We start from the raw sequence: 19,215 nt of genomic DNA on the forward strand, positions 1-19,215 counted from the left end.
TATATTTTATCATTTATTAGCTGGAAATAATCATTCTGAAAGTAATTTGAGTGCTATCGTTTCTCTGTGTCTTTATCGTTATAGCTGTGATGTGGATTACTCTATTCTCACAGAATTAGAACAATTAATAAACTTTATAGATATACTTATCCTTATAGTTATAATTCTTTGTGTGAACTGCCCTTAATTCAGTAAGATGTCCATAAAAACATTATCTGTAAAGAAAAGAATTTTCGGGTCTTTGGTGTCCTGTAATGTCCTCCTGAATTTCATGATTAAAAGGATATGTTGTATCCTTCATAATTAAGACCTTTTTATACAGATTAATCAATGACTGAGTAAACTGACTGATTATATATTTATAATAAAATATTGGAGGTGACTGCTAGTATTTGCTGTCTGTATAGTATGACTTCTGTGAGCAGGATTTCGCTCTTCTTCTCTACTTGTCCTTGCTTACATCTATCTTATGTTAAAAATGAATTTGGCACACAAAACATTTTTCACATTCACAACAATGAAAAAATCTTTGTATCTTATTTCTACTCCCAAATCTCAGACACCCACTCTCTATCTCAGATTTAGCTAGTGAGAAGAGAAGGAGGTTGTTGGGTTTCCATGTTTTATGATATCTTTCCATAGACATAATGCACCAGCAGGAGGCGCTTAGTTAATAAAAATCTATTTTTCACCATTTTGACAGCCCCTCTCTCTTGTGCATGGATAACATGTTTGGACGGGTGGTCTGGGTATGACCTCACTGAGGCAGAAGACACAGCTCTACTTCAGTGTTACTGACCCAAGAGGAAAGATTTTAAAGTAAACCTCTGCAATAAGGATGAGTCACATGATCTTTAGGAGGAGGGACCCAGGGATTCAGATGAACCAAGGTCAGGAATAAATTAGAAAACCAAATTACAACTAAATTAAAAGAATAAAACAGGGGATAGTCAGTTGCTTAAACAGTAGCTACATAAAAAAAAAAAAAAAAAAAAAAAAAAGTTGTTTGAGCATTTCTGGATTTAAGCTGATCTGATCTAAGGTTTTATAGAAAATCAAAATAAAGCAAATCAAAATATACTATACTACATGTTCACAGGCTCTTAAATGTCAGATCTAGGGGAAACAATTGGAAGGAAGGACGTGAGACAAGCTGGTGTGAGGTCACTTCCTGCTCCCAAAAAACTGAATGAACAGGAAGGAACCTAATCTGTCACACTCAAAACTATAGTTAGATGTTGCCTTCCCAGCTTTACACTATTGTGTATACTATAGTAGTATACTATGTAGCTATATAGTTGTATAGGGCCAACTACAAAATATACAGCTGTTACTGTGATTTTACATAAAAGTAAGTCCTTTGTGGATAAGTGAATACACAAGCCCCAATTAAAAAATGAAATTAAATAAAGTGAACCTAATGCAAGATAATTGTTTCACATGAACCATTCAATCATGTTTTACATGTTACAATTAAATGGTGTAGAATAACAGAGATAAGAAATTTTAAAACAACAATGATATGAATTATGTCCCACAGAGGGCAGATCAGAACAAGAGAACCCATGAGCACTAAATTAGTAACATTTCTGTGCTGTGTTTTTTTTTTTTTTTTTTCATAATTTATCATTTCTTGTGGACATGGGTGAACTATGCTTTTAAGTTTTATTAAAATATTCCTTTATTATGTATTATCTTGTAATTATTTTATCCTAGATACAAACAAAAACAAAGCAAGCTGAGTTGACTAGTTTTATTCTAAAATCTAATTAATATATTTAATGTTCATAAAAAGCCAAACTTAACTTTTAACTTAACCACATTTTCTTAGTTTTAAGATTCATTAAAATTTTTAGAAGCTAAATATGTATGCTAGTTTCAAGAACTCATACAGTGTCATGTTTGCTTACCAGCTTTGATTGAATTTAGGAAATGTATGCTATGTTTGTGTGTTTTGCATGTATCAAGAGGGATTTGTGCCATAGTGCAGTGCCTGAGGGCAAGTCAGCACCAGTATAAGTTGATAATGACTTCAATAGGACATTGTCCAGTACCAGAACTAACAGATGCTAAACAGCATAACACACAGAGTAATAGGGAGTAGTGGGATAGAAAAGAAACAAATCAACCTATAAAGCATAAAGATACACACATGCATACTTGAATATGTGTTTTTATGGGGGCTCTACATGGGCATAATAGTTTTTATTATGTACAAACTGTATATTCTATCCCCCTACACTAACCCTACCCCTAAACCCTAAAACGTTCGGCATTTTTTGAATAAAAAAAAAAAAAAATACTGTTTAATAGAAAGTGTCCTAGTTAACCATGTTTACATTACAATACATATGTCATTATATACATTTGTGTCCTCATAAACCATACAGCCTATACAAACACACACACGCACACACACATGTTAGGTTTTTGTGAAATGTGGGGACTTTCCATAGGCCGCAATGCATTTTATACTGTACCGGTGGCCGGTCCCCACGATGTAGGTGAGCTCAGGTTTATATTACATCGTGGGGACATTTGGTCCCCACAATGTAATATAAACAAGAAAACAAGAAAACACGCACACGCACACACACACACACACACACACACACACACACACACACACACACACACACACACACACACACACACACACACACACACAGTGCATCTGTTTAGGCATTAGATCATTCTTGGCTCTAGCCACTCTTTCCTCTATTTTTTAGCATTTACAGGAACTCCGCTGGCCCAGAAAGCTTCCACATGTGTGATGTGTGCCATTTCTTGTGTGTGTTTTATCAGTGTTTGGTTGTGTACCTGGTTGTGATGTACATGTGTGACTTGTTTAAAATGTATGCATATGCAGTGGTGTTTGTTGTTGTGCACGTGCTATATTAAGGGGTGAGAAGGTGGAGTTTGGATGACTTTAATCAAACCCAAATGTGTGAGAAGCTGTTTTAACTATACCCTTTACCCTTTCACATGTCCATCACTTGATCTTCCACATGCACAATTTGACTTCTGAATGGCAGGTTTACGTTGCTAGCAGACATTCTCTTTTCAATGTGCTTTACAGTTTACTATACACAATTTACTATGCACATTTGAAAATTTGAATCAGTGTTATCATTTCAAATATTAACCATTAGGCAATTCCTAGACAGACCAGAATGCATTTTCACAGGCAGTACTGACAAATATTCCAACCTTTACTTTATTCAAATGGATGACTGCTCTTACAGTGTCTGTAGAAACTGCTGGCTTGCATAATCCATATGCATGGATTGCAAGCTTTGGAACTCTAAAAAAAAATGTTTTGTGATTGGAGGGGTGATACAAAAGACCTTAGTCAGGGTGGTGCCATATTTAATTTTTGACAGGAATGAAAACAAGGCTGTGAGGGAAGTACAATGTGTTCAATGGATTGTACTGTTGTTCAGCTGACAAAACATGTTTCCAAAAGACTTTCAGTAGGCAAAAAGAACCTTTATACAGTGCATCGCTTTGATATAGAGAGCATGCATTTAATAGACTGTAGGTATATCCCTCATAGGCTTGTTTTCGTAATATATATATGTATATATGGTGCCTACCATGATTAAAAAATTAGTTCACCCCAAAATGAAAATTGTCATTATTATTCACCCTTGTGTCGTTCCAACCCGTAAGACTTTTGTTCATCTTCAGAAGACAAATGAAGATCTTTTTGATGACAGAATGCTGTCAGATTTCCTTCCACTGACTGTCTTCGCAACTGAAACTTTGATGCTTCAAAAAGTTCATAAAGAGATCGGATTATGAGTCAAGCAGTTTAGTCTAACTTTAGTGCGAGACTTGACTGCTTTTTAAAATGAACAGATTTAATTTAGGCTTTTATTCACATATAAACACTAATCAGCAAACATAAGCAGAAGCTCAACATAACCTGAATAACGCACAAGAACAAACCTCTTCTGGAAGCTCAAATGTGCTGCCTAACAACACCAGAATAAACCTCACTGGTTACGCATGAGTTTCCAGGTTTGGAACGACATGAGTAATTAATGACAGAATTTTAATTTGGGTTGAACTAACCCTTTAATGTCAACTACCTAACATGTTTCAAAATAAAAATTAAATAAAAGGTTTTTGAGACACATTGGTAGGAGTGTAAGGCTTTGCATTATGAAAATATTATACGTTTATATCAGGTCAATAAAAGCAGAATGGCATAAACTGTGAAAGAAAACTGAATATATGTAAGTTATGTATTTGTTCAGTTTCCTTAACAATATTACTAAATGACCTAAATGTGACGTAAGCTCCTAGAACATCATAACTATCTCACAACCACAAAGGCAGAGAAAATTTCAGACTGCAAATTACATCATAGTCAGACATGGTAAGTTGATTGTAGGTTGTACACCTGTTGTAACCTCTACTAAGCCATAAGGTTCCACCTTTAGCCATAGTTCCACCTTTCATAAAAGTGCTTATAAATTTGGAATAAAAGAGAAAGCACTCCTCCTTCATTTTACCAAATATAAATAAAACTGACAGCATATCCATCACATTTAATGCTCCTTAAATAAACGGCCTTCATTATAACAGTTTTGAACTTTAAATGAAGTCTGGGCATAAACAGCCTCTGGATGTTTTTTATAGTTTTGGCTACAAATGCCATTAAAGTTTTCAGATACTCCACAGCTGCACTGACTTAAATATGACCACTTTCCCTCTCATTCAGCACAGTTCTCCTCTACCTCAGGTCCTTTGTGATCCTGAGTTACCACAGTATGTTTATGTCTCACTATGAAGGCTGTCTGAAGCACAGCTGGACTGAAAGGCTCCAGTCCAGACAGAGTAAGAAGCCTGTGGCTGCCTTGCAGCTTTCTTCCACTCATGGCTCATTTGCATCTTGCTAATTTCTCATGGACAGTAAAGGGCCAAAACTCAATGGCCCATTCAGGATGTCAGAGTCAGTGTAAGTTCAGTATCCAGCTGAGATCAAACACAGAATAGAAAGTTTTGGAGCTCAGGCTAAGGGGGATGAAGCACAGAAATTCGAAATCACATGAAGCAGAAGACTGGAAGAACTACCCTCAATAACAATAATGACAGGCACTTATGTTTCACACAGTGTTTGAACACCCTTTAAAGCAAGAGATGAGGTTAAAGATAATAGGATCCAACCATAGACCAAAGGCACCTTGGGACAGACCACCAAAGAAAAGAACACTAATGAAATATGTGCGCCACTGCTGGTTCAAAAACATTGAATTTGCTCGTAAATATTTAAAAGATAATAATAATAATAATAATAATAATAATAATAATAATATGAGAAGACATCTGTCTAGCTGTGTGGTTATCTTAAAGCTTCATTCCATACATGTAATTACATTGTACTTATATTTTTAGTAATTAATTTAGTAAATCTCTAATTACATCTACCCCTACCTCTTAATCCAGCCTTAAACCTAATCATACCATGAAACCAATCTCTAAACTTGCCCATGTCCCACCTCAATGGAATTTTTTTGCAATACAACATGAATACAATAAGTACACTGCAACATTTTTTTTTTTTTTTGAAGTAAGTATATTGTAGTTAAAGACAGCCAATATACTGTAAACTGTGACCAAAAAATTAATATAATTGGACTGTACTTACTATGCCCGTCAGAACTAGGAGATTTCCGTCCGACATGATTTGGCGATGGACACCTTGTTGTAACCAGTGGATGGTGGAGATTGTCATGACCTCTGGTGTCTGTTGTTTTGGTAACACCGATTTCATGCTTTCTTGCCGATCCATCCCCGGGGCTTGGTGGCTCACTCTTTCTGAAGGTGGTCTCTGGGAGTTTAGCACTGGCATGAGGAACAATGGTAGATGCTGCACGTGTGATGGGGGCAATGGTCTCCAGTGTCTTGCTGAAGGTGACTGAGTGCTTCTGCATCTCAGGTGTCTTACTGTGGCCCAAGACATCTGGTCTCTTCAGCCCAAACCGAGCTGTGCCAGGACTTGGACAAAATAACATTTTATCTTTTAGTTAAGCATTACATACTCTGCATTATGCAACTGCTAGTTCTGGTTCTAGTTCTGAAAAACTGGTGTTCAAAATCTAAGTCAGTCAAGTAGAAATCTCAAGTTTCTAAAACTGTTTAATGTGAGTTCAGAAGTGTTATACAAGTTGGTAATGTCATATGACTTCATCCAAAAATGTATGATTTGTAGGTAAAACCATGAAGGTCAACACACACAATAGTGTTATTTTGTTCATGAATGAAGGTTTGATTGATTGATTGAATCGTTCACAAGTTATTCACAAATCATTCACTAATTGATTGAGTGAATGATACAATGGCTCACTTAGAACACACAAAAATAAACTGACTGCTATATAATGCATATTTTAATCCAAAGAACATATCAAAGAACAGGTTTTCTTTGTCTTTGATGCTGTAAATCCAGAGAACACTTTTGCATTTTTACTCTTCCATGTTCTGACTTTTTAGCATTATTAAAAGCAGTCTGTGAAGTGTCTAAAGCCTTGTCTTATTTTATTCTGTCTGTGAACCACAAAGCTTGCTCATTCAGCTCTCATTGTTACCAAAAGTGCTCACAGCAAGACCACACAACTGGAATTGCTAGACAATACCACACAAGACAATGTTGGTCTTCCCCCCAAACCCCAAAAAATCTAGTAACTGACAGTGACATGAAAATTGCAACTAAGCATGTATTAGTTTATACCTGGGAGAGCCTTCAATAGCTTTGCCATTGTTGTTGGATGAGATGTCAAAGCCTAGCTCTGTCCTACGTGACACAGGTTCAGGGGTTCTTGCCTTGGGCCTCGAGGTGTCTGAGGGCTTGGTACCATTGGAGCCCAGTTCGTAATACCTTCCACTGGTCGGAGACATGGCTGAACGCTGAACATTGGATGGTGCTCGGCGTGTGCTCGGTGATGAAGAGTGCGAGGAGGAGTCCACATCCTCCACTTCAAATGAGCGTTTCAGAGCTGGAGGAAAAGGTCAGATTATAAATCTTTTAGATTTGAATTTAGTGTGTTAAATTTCTAGATTTATCTTCTGTAGTCAACACATGTATATCTACCCATCAAATTCTAGAAAAAGATGTGAGGTTTCAAATACAAATTATGTAAATAATACAAAGGAAACCATTCATTTGTACTCAAACTAACAATTATATTTTATAGTGTTAGAAAAGTAATGGAAGGCTGAGGGCATCCAGACTGTGAGGCAGGTCGGCCAAACCCACAGCAAACATTCTGCAGATGGTAAAAGTGACATGGTACCCAGGGTGCACTTATTAGCACAGAAGAGTTATGAAACACCATTTTACTTTATAATGAATTTTCATTTGGGTGGAACAGCCAAATTCAGTGCTCTGGACAAAGATTTGGCCACAAAAGATGGCCAAAGACAAAGATTTTTCTGTTTAACATAAACAGAAATTTAAACAAAAAATGCATTTTAAGGTGAACGCATTAAGCACATGTGACACGCCATTCCAGCATCTGCCCCCACCTCATGTTTGTGGCTGGGTGTAAATGATCATAATTGATGGATAACTATGCCCTGGGGTCTGTTCTTCATACCTCGTTTAATACATCTAAAATTATTTGACAGATGCCAGATCTTCTAATCATGATAACTAAATTATGGCTAATTTGGTTCTTCATACAAATTTGCGGATTGGATAAAATGCATTAAGTTGTCTGAGATTGTTGCGTGTTCTTGTGTTCCTCAAAAAGGGTAGATGTATCGATACTCAAAACCGCATTATTAGACCATTTGCTAAGGCTGCATGATATATTAAAACAATTTAAACATCATAATATAGCATACAGTGCTATCATTTGTAAACCAATGCTAACACAGGAGAATAAATAAAAGTTTAAACCCCCGCTCTGAGTTTGCAAAAAAGTGACATATCAAGGCCAAGTATGGTAACCCATACTTGGAATTTGTCTTCTGCATTTAATCCATCCAGTTAGTGCCCACACATTAGTGAGTAGTGAATACACACACACTGTAAACTGTGGACACATACACCCACACTGCAAACTGTGGACACACACCCAGAGCAGTGGCCAGCGATTTTTGCTGTGGTGCCTGGGGAATGATTAGGGGTTAGGTGTCTTCTCAAGGGCACCTCAGTCATTTCCTGCCGTTATTGAGAAACAAACTTGCAACCTTTTCAGGGTTACCAGCCTGACTTTCAAACCATTAGGCCACGACTGTCCTGCCGATGCCGGCATTTGTTATAATCCGTAAATCTATGTATTATGCATTTTAACAGCTTATTCAGTAAAATCATAAAATTACTTGCTTTTGATGCTTTCTTTGAACCAATTATTATTGCCTCATTGTTGTATGTATTTTAAGTCATTTTAAAGGGCGTTATTCACTTATGACTATTTTTGTGAAGTGTTTTGTAAAGTTAGGTGTTATTTTGGACCTTTACGTCTGGCTTTCCATGATTGGATGCTTATCATAATTTTTTTCTCATTTTATATGTACTTATTTGAAAGACACCTTCACCCTCTCAAGTTTTCTACTTCTGTTTTATCTCCATGCGGCCACAACTATCTATGCACTAAGAACACTATTCTCCCAATAAACTAAACATCACTCTATGGTCAGATTCATCTGAGACAAGAAAACTCAGACTGAATCATAATCATCTTCCTCACACCGCTAAACAGAGAAACAAATTCATATAAGGTCATATCATATCAGAAAAGTGGCCTGTTGTGTGCTGTTTTGTCATGCTTGTCTGAATGCAGATGTCCTGTTTGGTGCCAGTGCCAGCATCACTGTTGGAGCGCATAAGATCACTGGATGCCCTGAGGAGCTGCTCTAGTTCTGATATTTAATTAAGCATTTTAGCATCTTCTAAGATATAACAGCTCAAATGGTGGACAAAGGACTCCATGCTTAAAATAAATGTGTGCGATTATTAAGTGCTATTCTTTATTTTTTCTTCTTTAGTTGTTTGTGCAGACAATAATGCATTACTGACAAACTCACTATGGACTGCGATCCAAATCAGCCTACATCTCTCAGACAGAACACTATTCATTTATAAGGCTCTGTCTATATCTGCTAAATTCATATGTAAAAGTAAATCTATGGAAGCCCATTTCCACCACATAAGAAAAAAAAAAAAAAAAATGCTTTAGAAAATCATAACTATGACATATAAAAATGGGATACTAATTGAGATACTAATTGATAACTGAGATAAAAAGTAGGATTCATAAGATAAAAAAAGTTAAACTTATGAGATAAAAAATTCAATTATGACATAAAAGCCAAAATTATATATAAAGATAAAAATAACATCATTTTATAAGGATAAAAGGCTTTTTTCTCAGCATTTCAACTTATAATCATGACTTTTTGTCTAATAAGTCTGTCATTTTATGTCATTAATTTGACTTTGTATTTCATTATTTTGACTTTTTAATCTCATATAATTATGATTTACCAAAGCATGATTTTTTTTTTTTTTTTCTCTCATGTGGTTGAAATGAGCTTCCATACAAATCAGTCTAATAGTATATCTCTGTCAGTTTGAAGTGACTTATATCTCTTTGTGAATGTATGTTACTTTTAGGTACTCCTGCTATTTTTAAAAGCTGGGTAGAGAAATAGCCATTGATAAAACATAGGTCTATTCCCTTTCAAACTGCTTTGGCTATAAAAGATTAGCTAAAAAAAAAATGTATGTATGTGTGTTATTCAGAGAATGAATGTACGCATAAAAAAATGTGTACACGCCTCTCTTCCACATTTTCCAAATTAGTGCGTACACTCATTTTATAAATGAGGCCTCTGGTCTTATATGCCCTTCTTGGAAGAATAAATTCTTTGAATGGAAAACTATAAAATACTTCATATTTTCATAATTATGGAAATCAGAGCTAAACACTTGTGTGACATTTATTTTGACCTTTTAATGTAATGGCATCTGAATAATTTTCTCACACCAACAGCTTGATAGTAAAGTTAATAGCAGACTGTCATAAACTTTAAGAGTTTAATAAAATCTGAACTGCTCATTTAAGTGTCTTACTCACTTTCAGTATATGTTTTATATGAAAAAATCTGGATATGTGAATATGGTCAATCTAAAACTTACAGTCTAAAAGAGATCACATGCATGTCCAGGCCACCGGATTCAAAATCCCACCACCCAGTTGTTTATGACTTGGGAGAAAATACAATCCCTCTAAAGTTGGGCCAGATATTCCAGAGACAAACTTTCCCAGACACATATATGAGCACTTTGTGCCTGCAATATTCACAGTGCTTTGAAAATCCCTTACGAGTTTCTCACACTCGGCACACAAATATTAATGAATAAAGCATGCGACAACACAACATATACAGTATGGCATATAATACATGACAGAGAATTTCATTGTAATGTCACTCAGCACAACATAATAAACTGTCAGTATTTGTTATTTCTTTGTACAACTATTTCATGCTCAGGTGATCAACTTGGAGTTTCTGCAACAGCTGACTAACAGATTCAGATGGAACAATGTATTAACATCAGAAACCTCCAATGAGATTCAACTCCTGATTTGAAAAGTTTCAAGCACATTTTTTATTTTGTTATATGAAAGTCATATAATATTAGATTGTATTTAACTGCATGTACCTTTGTCCCAGACACGGTCCTGACCCACTTGTCCCAGATGACTTTTATCATTATTATTTTATAATTATTATATATATATATATATATATATATATATATATATATATATATATATATGGCTGTATATCAGCACGGCTGTGATTCGTCCGTAGGTAATCGGACGTAGGTAATCACAGCGTGCAGATATACAGCCATATCGCACGGCTACTCGTGTGATATTGTGTTTATACAACAGTTCGATGGCACGAGTGTGTAAACAAATAAGAACAACAACTGAGTGTCTTTAAAACCCTCTTTTCTGCAGCACTACTTCCTTCCGCCACGGATTCAAAAAAGTCACTTCAGAACTAGTAACGAAGGAACGTTTCAAATCTCAAGTTGTCAGTTGGACCAAGCCTCCATTACTAACTCCAAAACGTCACTTTAGAACTAGTAACGAAGGAACGTTGAGTCACTTCATTGAAACGCATTGAATTTTGTACAGTATTAGAGAGAGAGATTGCCTGAGAGAGTAGGCTATTACCTGTGTCTGATATATTGCATTACATTCATTCTTCAAGTCAATCTCCATAATATTATATCCATTATAAAAGTCAGTTTGAATGTCCGCTGAGGAAAGAAAAGCACCTGTAAGAGCTTTTGTGATGTTTGAGTCGACGAAGGCGTAGGGCTGGGGGATATATCGCACGTGTTTGTCACGTGCATTTGAAAGCAGGTGATGGTGATTTAGCGGTAATCAGGGAACCGGCTTTACTGACAAAATGCATGTGACAATCACATGCGATATATCCCCCAGCCCTATGAAGGCGCGACATGCGAAAGGTTCGTTTGCAAAATATGCTATATTTTTTTATTCCGCTAGGTGCCGCTAATGTCACACAAACTACATACTTCACCTTCAAACGTATCAGTTTAGGACACAGCTCTAACAATTAAAAAAACACCATGGCATCAATTTAATTGTATGCCAGAAGTACTTTTTAAATTAATAATTAAAAATAAGTATAACATAATTAGTATTAGCAGCCTATTATAAATAAAAAAAAAATAAAATTTAATTATAATAAATATAGGCTATAATAAATAAAAATATCAGTATTCTTTAAAAAAAAGTTGAAATTATGCAACCTTATGACTTTAACAAACGCAAAGACTATCGATTGACATCCTCTGATAGGCCTAGTTACAGTAGGACTGTCTTGAATAATTTATAGGTTTTCATTAAAAAAAAAAAAATCCCTATAGAGAAAATGAAATACTATTTAAAAAAAAATAGTTTTAGTTATGATTTTGTCCCCATTTGGTTAAGTCTAGTTAGTTATGTATCAAATATAATGTGATTTTCGGTGATCGAGATTTGGCAGCAGCTCCTTTTTCCTCTTGGGCGAGCGATCTGCTCACAGCTTATCCTGCCATGTAATCCGCCATAGGCTAGCAAACCAATGAGAATGCGGGACAATGATGATGTTCCATAACAAAAGCGTGAAGGTACAAAAGCTGGGGCACACTCAAGCTCAAACCGGTGCGCAACGTTTTGCTACGGTTTCCGTGTTGAACGACATGTTTCCTGGAAACGGTGTGCAATGGGTTTGAGACAGAGATTGTATATAATAGGGAGATAAGAGGGTCTGTATCTCTTACCATTGGAGAAAGCGTAACGGCTAACTTAATCACGTGTGGCACCTCTCAGCCTATCGTGTAATCGCAGTGACATCAGTTGCAACATTCCCTAGTCTGCCTTCTCATAAAAAATACATTTTTATCAGGCTAAAATCTACATATAGTTCCCAATGAAAGTATTGTTTCATGTAAAACATGCTGAAGATTGGCAAACAGGCTGTCGCTTAATTAAATGATTGGCTATTTCTGCACAAAAGCTGTTTAATCAGCATAGTGAAGCCTCTCATCCATTGACATCCATTCAAAAAACAGCCTCTGGTCTCCTTCCCTGCATACCGCCAGGGACGGGGCATTAAAATTAGCCGTTACGCTTTTTTGGCTAAAGGTTGTAGGCTTGCCTTCCAGTGGCTTTGGTTTGAGATATGTTTTCTCTTGTTTGGTGGGTGTATATAAATGTATATTAAACCACGCAGGATTAAAGAGACAGCTCGCACAATGGGTCCAAGTAAAGTCAATAAATGTGTTCTCTTTTATTCTAGATTGCAAGGGCAATGACCGTAACATCAAGCGTATTTTGCAGTATTAAACACATATTTATACTGATTTCATCAGGCTCCGAAAATTCTTCAAAAAGAACACAAAGAATGGCCTTCTCAGCTGCTATAGTTGCAACTCTTGCGTCATCAGAACAGGGTGTTCAACACGCCACTGGTTCCGTTTAAAAAATGTTTTGCAGCGTTTTGTTGGGGCTGAACACAGCCCTGATGTAGATCAGCTTACCCGGAAGTCTCTGTAACTGGCAAATTTAAAGATTTTAAATAAATTTAAAATACAGTCGTTTGGCAAGTAAATAAATTACGGACAGTTAAATACACATTACCAGTCATGTAGGCTTTATGGTACACCTCAAACAAGGGATGTAATAGTAATTTATAATGTTAATATTAATTGGAGACTCCACGAATGGCTTGAGTATGCGGAGCATTCGCAGCTTATGTGGACTGCATGCCTCTGATATATATATATATATATATATATATATATATATATATATATATATATATATATATATATATATATATATATATATATATATGAATGTGAAATAAACTCATTGTATTAAAATTATTTATGCAAAAAATTTTCCACTAATTATTTACAGCAATGGTAGCCTACTTGATATGAAATATGAGACTTGCAATGTGTGAAACTATGAAATGATGAAAAAATAAAGTGAACATCATTTCAAGCTGTCCCAAATGGCATTTGTTCATGTCGGTTAAAAACAAAAGACAGAATTCAGCTGTGATGCATGTATATCCACTGATAAACATTGTTAGTAGACAAATTAAATAAATGAGTGAGAGAGTGAAAAGTGAGTTTTAAAGAAGTTTAGTTTTTAAAAGGCCATGGGGTCAACAGTGCCCTTACCTGAAGTAATACCCATTCACATAAAACAAATTACATTTAACTATTACCCTTTTTTTTTCTTTTCTTTTTTTTTTTTTCTGAGGTTAGGCCATATGCTTCCAAATAAAACTGAGATGCACAACCCACAGATCAGCCTGCTCCGACAGCTGTTTGTGTACTAAAACAATATGCTTTTTTAATTTATATGAAGTGACATTTGCTGTATCTACAGCTGTTTGGCTGAGTCAAACATAGCCCATGAGCTCCTTTTGGCTTCAGTTTCTGAAGAAAAGCCAGCATGCTTTTGAGGGATTATGGGAGCACTCCATTTGTCCATCCCACGCACCTGGAAAACAGAGGAAAAACTAGGAATGGCAAAAAGGAAATCCATGCCAGAGCAATGTGTATGAGAGCCTGTAGTTGTTCATGGATATCCTGTAATAAGCTCTTACTCCAGAATTAATAAGCTCTAACTCCAGAATTTCAATTCAAATTTACTGTTCTCAGAAGCAACCCCTCCTAAACCAATTCAGAGATTTCAGAAATATACGCCAGGCTGGACTAAGCCTGATGGCCACGGGTTAAACATTTGCTATTATTTTTTCACAAAACATACCAAATTGTGTAATGGTCATCAGTGTGGAAAGCTTTTTTTGCCTAAAGAATGGTGCTGTTAGTTTGACCATGCTAACTTATCAAACCCACCACACTTAGACACACAGCAGATGTAAGATTAAGAGATAAACAAGCAATTGGATAGATTTACTAACGAATAACTAAACACCTAGATGATAAAACCTGATTTGACCTGATGTCCTCCAGTCTCTCTCTTGAGCAGCACACAATCATTAGATTCAGAACCAGGCCAGCATATGTTAAAGCAGCCAACCTTCACTGCAGCTTTATTTTTCTTGGCTTTCTAACAAGACCGCTGTGTTGAGGCTTACGGCAGCTTTAGGGCAGACTGTACATTAAGATAGATAAACTTATATTTCCAGTCCCTTCATAGAACTAAAGAAGCATCACCTTTCATTTGTCATAAACTCCTTAGAAAAGTGAAGGGAATATGGAGTCAATTAGGATCCAACAGAAAACAAGCCACAATTTAAAGAAAAATTATGATAATACAAATTTTAACAACATAAAAGAACCTTGTGAAACCAAAAAAGTTATGGGGAGTATTTGCCCAAAATTTAAGCATATTTGGAAAATTCACCAGAATTAAAAACCCATATGAGACATGATTTGGGATCCACTAATACAAATTTTGCACATACTACATGAGATGGATAGTGAAGTTTTAAGGTGATCGACAGAGATCACAGAAAATGATTTTAGTTTTCCAAAAAATAGGTTTATTGGAGCACAATCATATTTCAACTCTTAGAATTAAAACTAGGAGGGGCAACAACTCAATCGGCCCAGCTTAACCCCATAGCCAAATTCAGTAGCGCAGCCTTGCTTAAAAACCTCAGTCGAAAAATTGGGGAAGACTACAAGTAGTTTTGAATAGTTTTTATTTTATTTTCTATTTTCATGTGTCAGCCCTTCTGCTCATTCACCGAAAAGCATAAGCCATCTAGGGAGAAAAATGTTATTAAAAATGGAGCACAAGCCCTAGCTTAACTCCTATTCCTTGGAATAAGAGGAGGGCAACAGGTGACACTCTCTTCAGTTGTCAGCTCCACTCACTGGATATCCATCGGAGAGCACAGCCCTGTGGCATCTCTTCTGTTCCTCTCTCCATGAACTTGTTCTCTGAGAAGGACCAGAAAACTTTGGATGAGCTTGGACACTGCGAGGGATAAATGTTTTGAAGGCACCTCAGTGGATAGATCCTCACCCTTATCCAGGTATTTGAGTAGGTCAGCCTGGTATGCCTGCAGCACCACCAGCCTGACCTTCCACTGCATACGATTTGACAAACCAGACTAGATGTTACCTGGCATGGCTTGGATTGCAAAACGAGAGCCTTCACTGACAAACATGTCCCCGTGAGAGATAGTTTGCTGAGTTCTTGTCAACCCGAGGTATCTGTCCTCAACCCCACTCACACATTACCTTGATATTTACATAACTTGATCTTGAAGGAGCTACGTGAGCAGTGTAAGGATGCTTCCATGAACCTGCTATCTCTGTGTGCAGATCTGGAAGAAAAGGAAGGCTCACTGGAGCTGGAGACTTTGGATCTAGTAGATATCTCTTGTCTACATGACCACGGGCGATCCCGTGCTTCGGGACAGACCAATTCAAACCTAGTCGGGCTATAGCATGCGTCATAAGCTCCAAAAGCTCATCGTATGTGGGGCTCTGATAGGAAGGGAGAGTGTCAAACTTAGATGTTACGTCTGCAACTGACTCCACATTTAGCTCCTCAGAACCAGAACCAAAAGCGAGCAGATGTTCTCAACCAAAACCTGGAAGAAGCCACAACACAGGCTTCCGGGATAGATTCGAGAGCCACGGAGCTAGCAAAAGAAGTGAGAGAGAACCCTTCAAAATCCTCTGCTAGCTCCATCTGAGATCCCAACAATTGCAGCCGACGCAGGGAACCAGGGAGGTTTCTCACAAATAATGTATCACATTGAGCACATCCAACCCCCTCGAGGGCTGAGCACCCATGCTCTGTTCCTAAACAGATGACACACAACTCGTGTCCATCGCCTGGTGTAGGAGGGCAAGGAGGGACACATCTTTCAAATTGTTCATTCACCATTTTTCTTTCTTCACAACATGAAAGACAAAACTTTTTTCCTGGTTGCATTGAATTATAATAACTACAGACAAACACAAGGCTTTTCCACACACAGTCACACTGGTGACGTCACTGCACTGCATCGGCCAGTGGTGCTGGTGTGAAGTTACACGTCCCTCAGAAACTGGGTTCTGCAAGGATGCGTCCCCATAACATCAGCAATTAATGCAGTGTTGAGTTCCTTCAAAAAGAAACAATTGCTGAGTCCGAATGAATCTTGTACTTGTACTATGCCAAAAAAGAATGTACTGTTTTGTGAACTGTGTACTTTTGAGTGTGTAGCAGAAGAGTAGGCAAGCTTTGGGAAATACTACACTGTCGTAATTGTATCTTTAAAGGGCCGCTCTGTCGCTTACTTCTTAGCATCCTATCACGGTTTAAACTGCCCTATCAATCATCTTGTCACAGTTAAAATCCTCCACATTTAATTTAATATCAGAGAGAAATGTACCAGCACAGCGTTTCCCAATGAGGCTGCTGTCTGGTGAGAGCAGGGGTGCTGTGTAAAAACATTGTTAAATGTTAAATTTAAACATTTTTAAATTGCTAAAATGTGTAAAAAATCAATCATTTATTATGCACCATCAATCTCTGATGTCTCCAATAACAACAAATAACACACAAATTTCTAATAAAAATGCGAATTGTAACAAAGGTTGATCTGAATTCCAGAGGGGGTTGCACATGTTTTCATGCTTCATTCCCAGTGGGTACACATAAAGCCATCTCTTTTTCATGGCTTCTTGTGCTTACAGTCAAATACACACGAAAATATTTTCACAATGTCCGTCTTGCCTCGTATTCACATAAACACATCGATTATGCCCTAAGTAGTAGTGTCAATGTTAGCACATTTTTTTTTTTTTTTTTCAGTTTAATGCATTAAAAATATTTAGCGCAATTAACGCAGCATCCGTTTTTTATGTCATCCTTTGGCTAGCGTTACATAATATGATCACGCTTTTGTTCATGCAAAGTTTAAAACATTCAAGCACATCAAGACAAACGAGAACGCGGCATCTGTGAATGTCACGATGCACAGAAAGACACGCCAGTATCATGCGCACAGACGGCACACCAGAATAACATGCACAATTATGCCAAAATGTCTGTTTTGTTGAGTATCTTCATAAGAGCAGTTATATAAGTCTTAAAAAAATGTAAAACGAGTTGTGAGAAAATGGAACGCATCAAATACGCATTATGTGCAGAAGCGTCAGATCTTAAAGTGACAGCAGCCACTAATGCTGTCTGTCAGTAATGTTGATCAATGAACAAAGGCAACAGATAAAATTACCCACTGCTTTTGACTAAAGAACTTTTGTATTTTTAATAATAATAATTTAATTATTACATTTAAATTATATATTACTAATTAATATATAATTTAAATGTAATTATATTATATAATTAAATTATATATTATATCATTATATTAATTATATAATATATAATTTAAATTTAAATATAATTTAGTGCAGACTGTTTGATAACTTTACTCAATTTCGTTATATTTCATACCTGTTAGATGGGTAGGAAGGCCACAGGTAAATGTGACATTTATTATGGGTTTATGGGAAGGTTGTTTTAAGTTCACTTAAATTAAAAGTTGATGTTAAAATTGACAGTTTTCAATTGCATTGTAATGTTGAATGGCAATAATTCATGTTTAAAATAAAAAAATAAAAAAACAATTTCATTGAGACATCAGTAGCAGTATTAGTATGATTGATACTGGCCTTCATTCATAAAAAGATGCCATTTAAGAAGTATTTAAAATATACTGATTTTATTTTGTTTCTACATTAATTTGGAGATAAACTGTGAAATTATTACATTATAAAATATATTAAAAACTTATTAATATATATATATATATATATACATATATATATATTGAGAACAAGCTATTTGTGCTACTGCATACTACATACAGGGTACGTTTACACAACAACAATACTGAAAATGTGCGTCAGACGACAACATTGTCAAAATGATCCCTACACACACGGATCTGCGAAAACGATTTAAAATGCTGTACTATGCATGCCAGGCCAGTAGTTGGCGAGGTCACTTTGTAAAGGAAAACGTCTCGTGTTACTTGTGTAACCCTGGTTCCCTGAATGAGGGAACGAGACGCTACGTCGAAACGACGTGATGGGAACCCTCTGCGCATTGCGTCGTGAAGTACTTCTGTATTCAACCAATGATGAGACGAGACGTCAGAGGCGGGTGATGTCACGGACCAGGAAGCTATAAAGCACACCCAGAACAAAGAACGCTAGCTTCTGGAATATGTCTGAAGTAAGCGCTCATAGGTATGCCGGGGGTACGGCAACGTGACGTAGCGTCTCGTTCCCTCATACAGGGAACCAGGGTTACACAAGTAACCCGAGACGTTCCCTTTCATGGGAACTATCGATGCTACATCGAAACAACGTGATGGTAACGCTATCCCAACTAGGCCGTACAGTCAAATACATGTCTGTTATCTTGTTGACAGTACCGCTGAACCTGGAGTGGAGTTAATATCTAGATTGTAAAATCTAATAAAAGTGTGCTGGGATGACCATCACAAATATCCGACATAGGAACTCCTGACACCAGGGCCTTAGAGGCCGCCATACCCCTTGTAGAATGAGCCCGGACCACCAAAGGACATGGTTGTCCGGCTGCTTTGTACGCAAGAGAAATGGCCTCGACCACCCACTTGCTCATCCTCTGCTTAGACGCTGGGCCCCCTTTCTTA

At 36.7% G+C, this 19,215-nt stretch overlaps 1 protein-coding gene across 1 annotated transcript in view; it reads right to left on the minus strand.

Moving 5' to 3' along the window:
* septin9b (septin 9b) overlaps positions 1 to 19,215 on the minus strand; it is a 75,039-nt gene that overhangs the window by 47,390 nt on the left and 8,434 nt on the right. The window contains exons 2-3 of the mRNA XM_067374683.1: positions 6,740 to 7,004; positions 5,657 to 6,006 (exon numbers count right to left, since the gene is read on the minus strand). Of these exons, the coding sequence (XP_067230784.1) occupies positions 5,657 to 6,006; positions 6,740 to 7,004 (615 nt within the window). The remainder of the gene's footprint in view (positions 1 to 5,656; positions 6,007 to 6,739; positions 7,005 to 19,215) is intronic.

This window comes from Chanodichthys erythropterus, chromosome 21 (assembly GCF_024489055.1).
Source record: "Chanodichthys erythropterus isolate Z2021 chromosome 21, ASM2448905v1, whole genome shotgun sequence".
NCBI lineage: Eukaryota > Metazoa > Chordata > Actinopteri > Cypriniformes > Xenocyprididae > Chanodichthys > Chanodichthys erythropterus.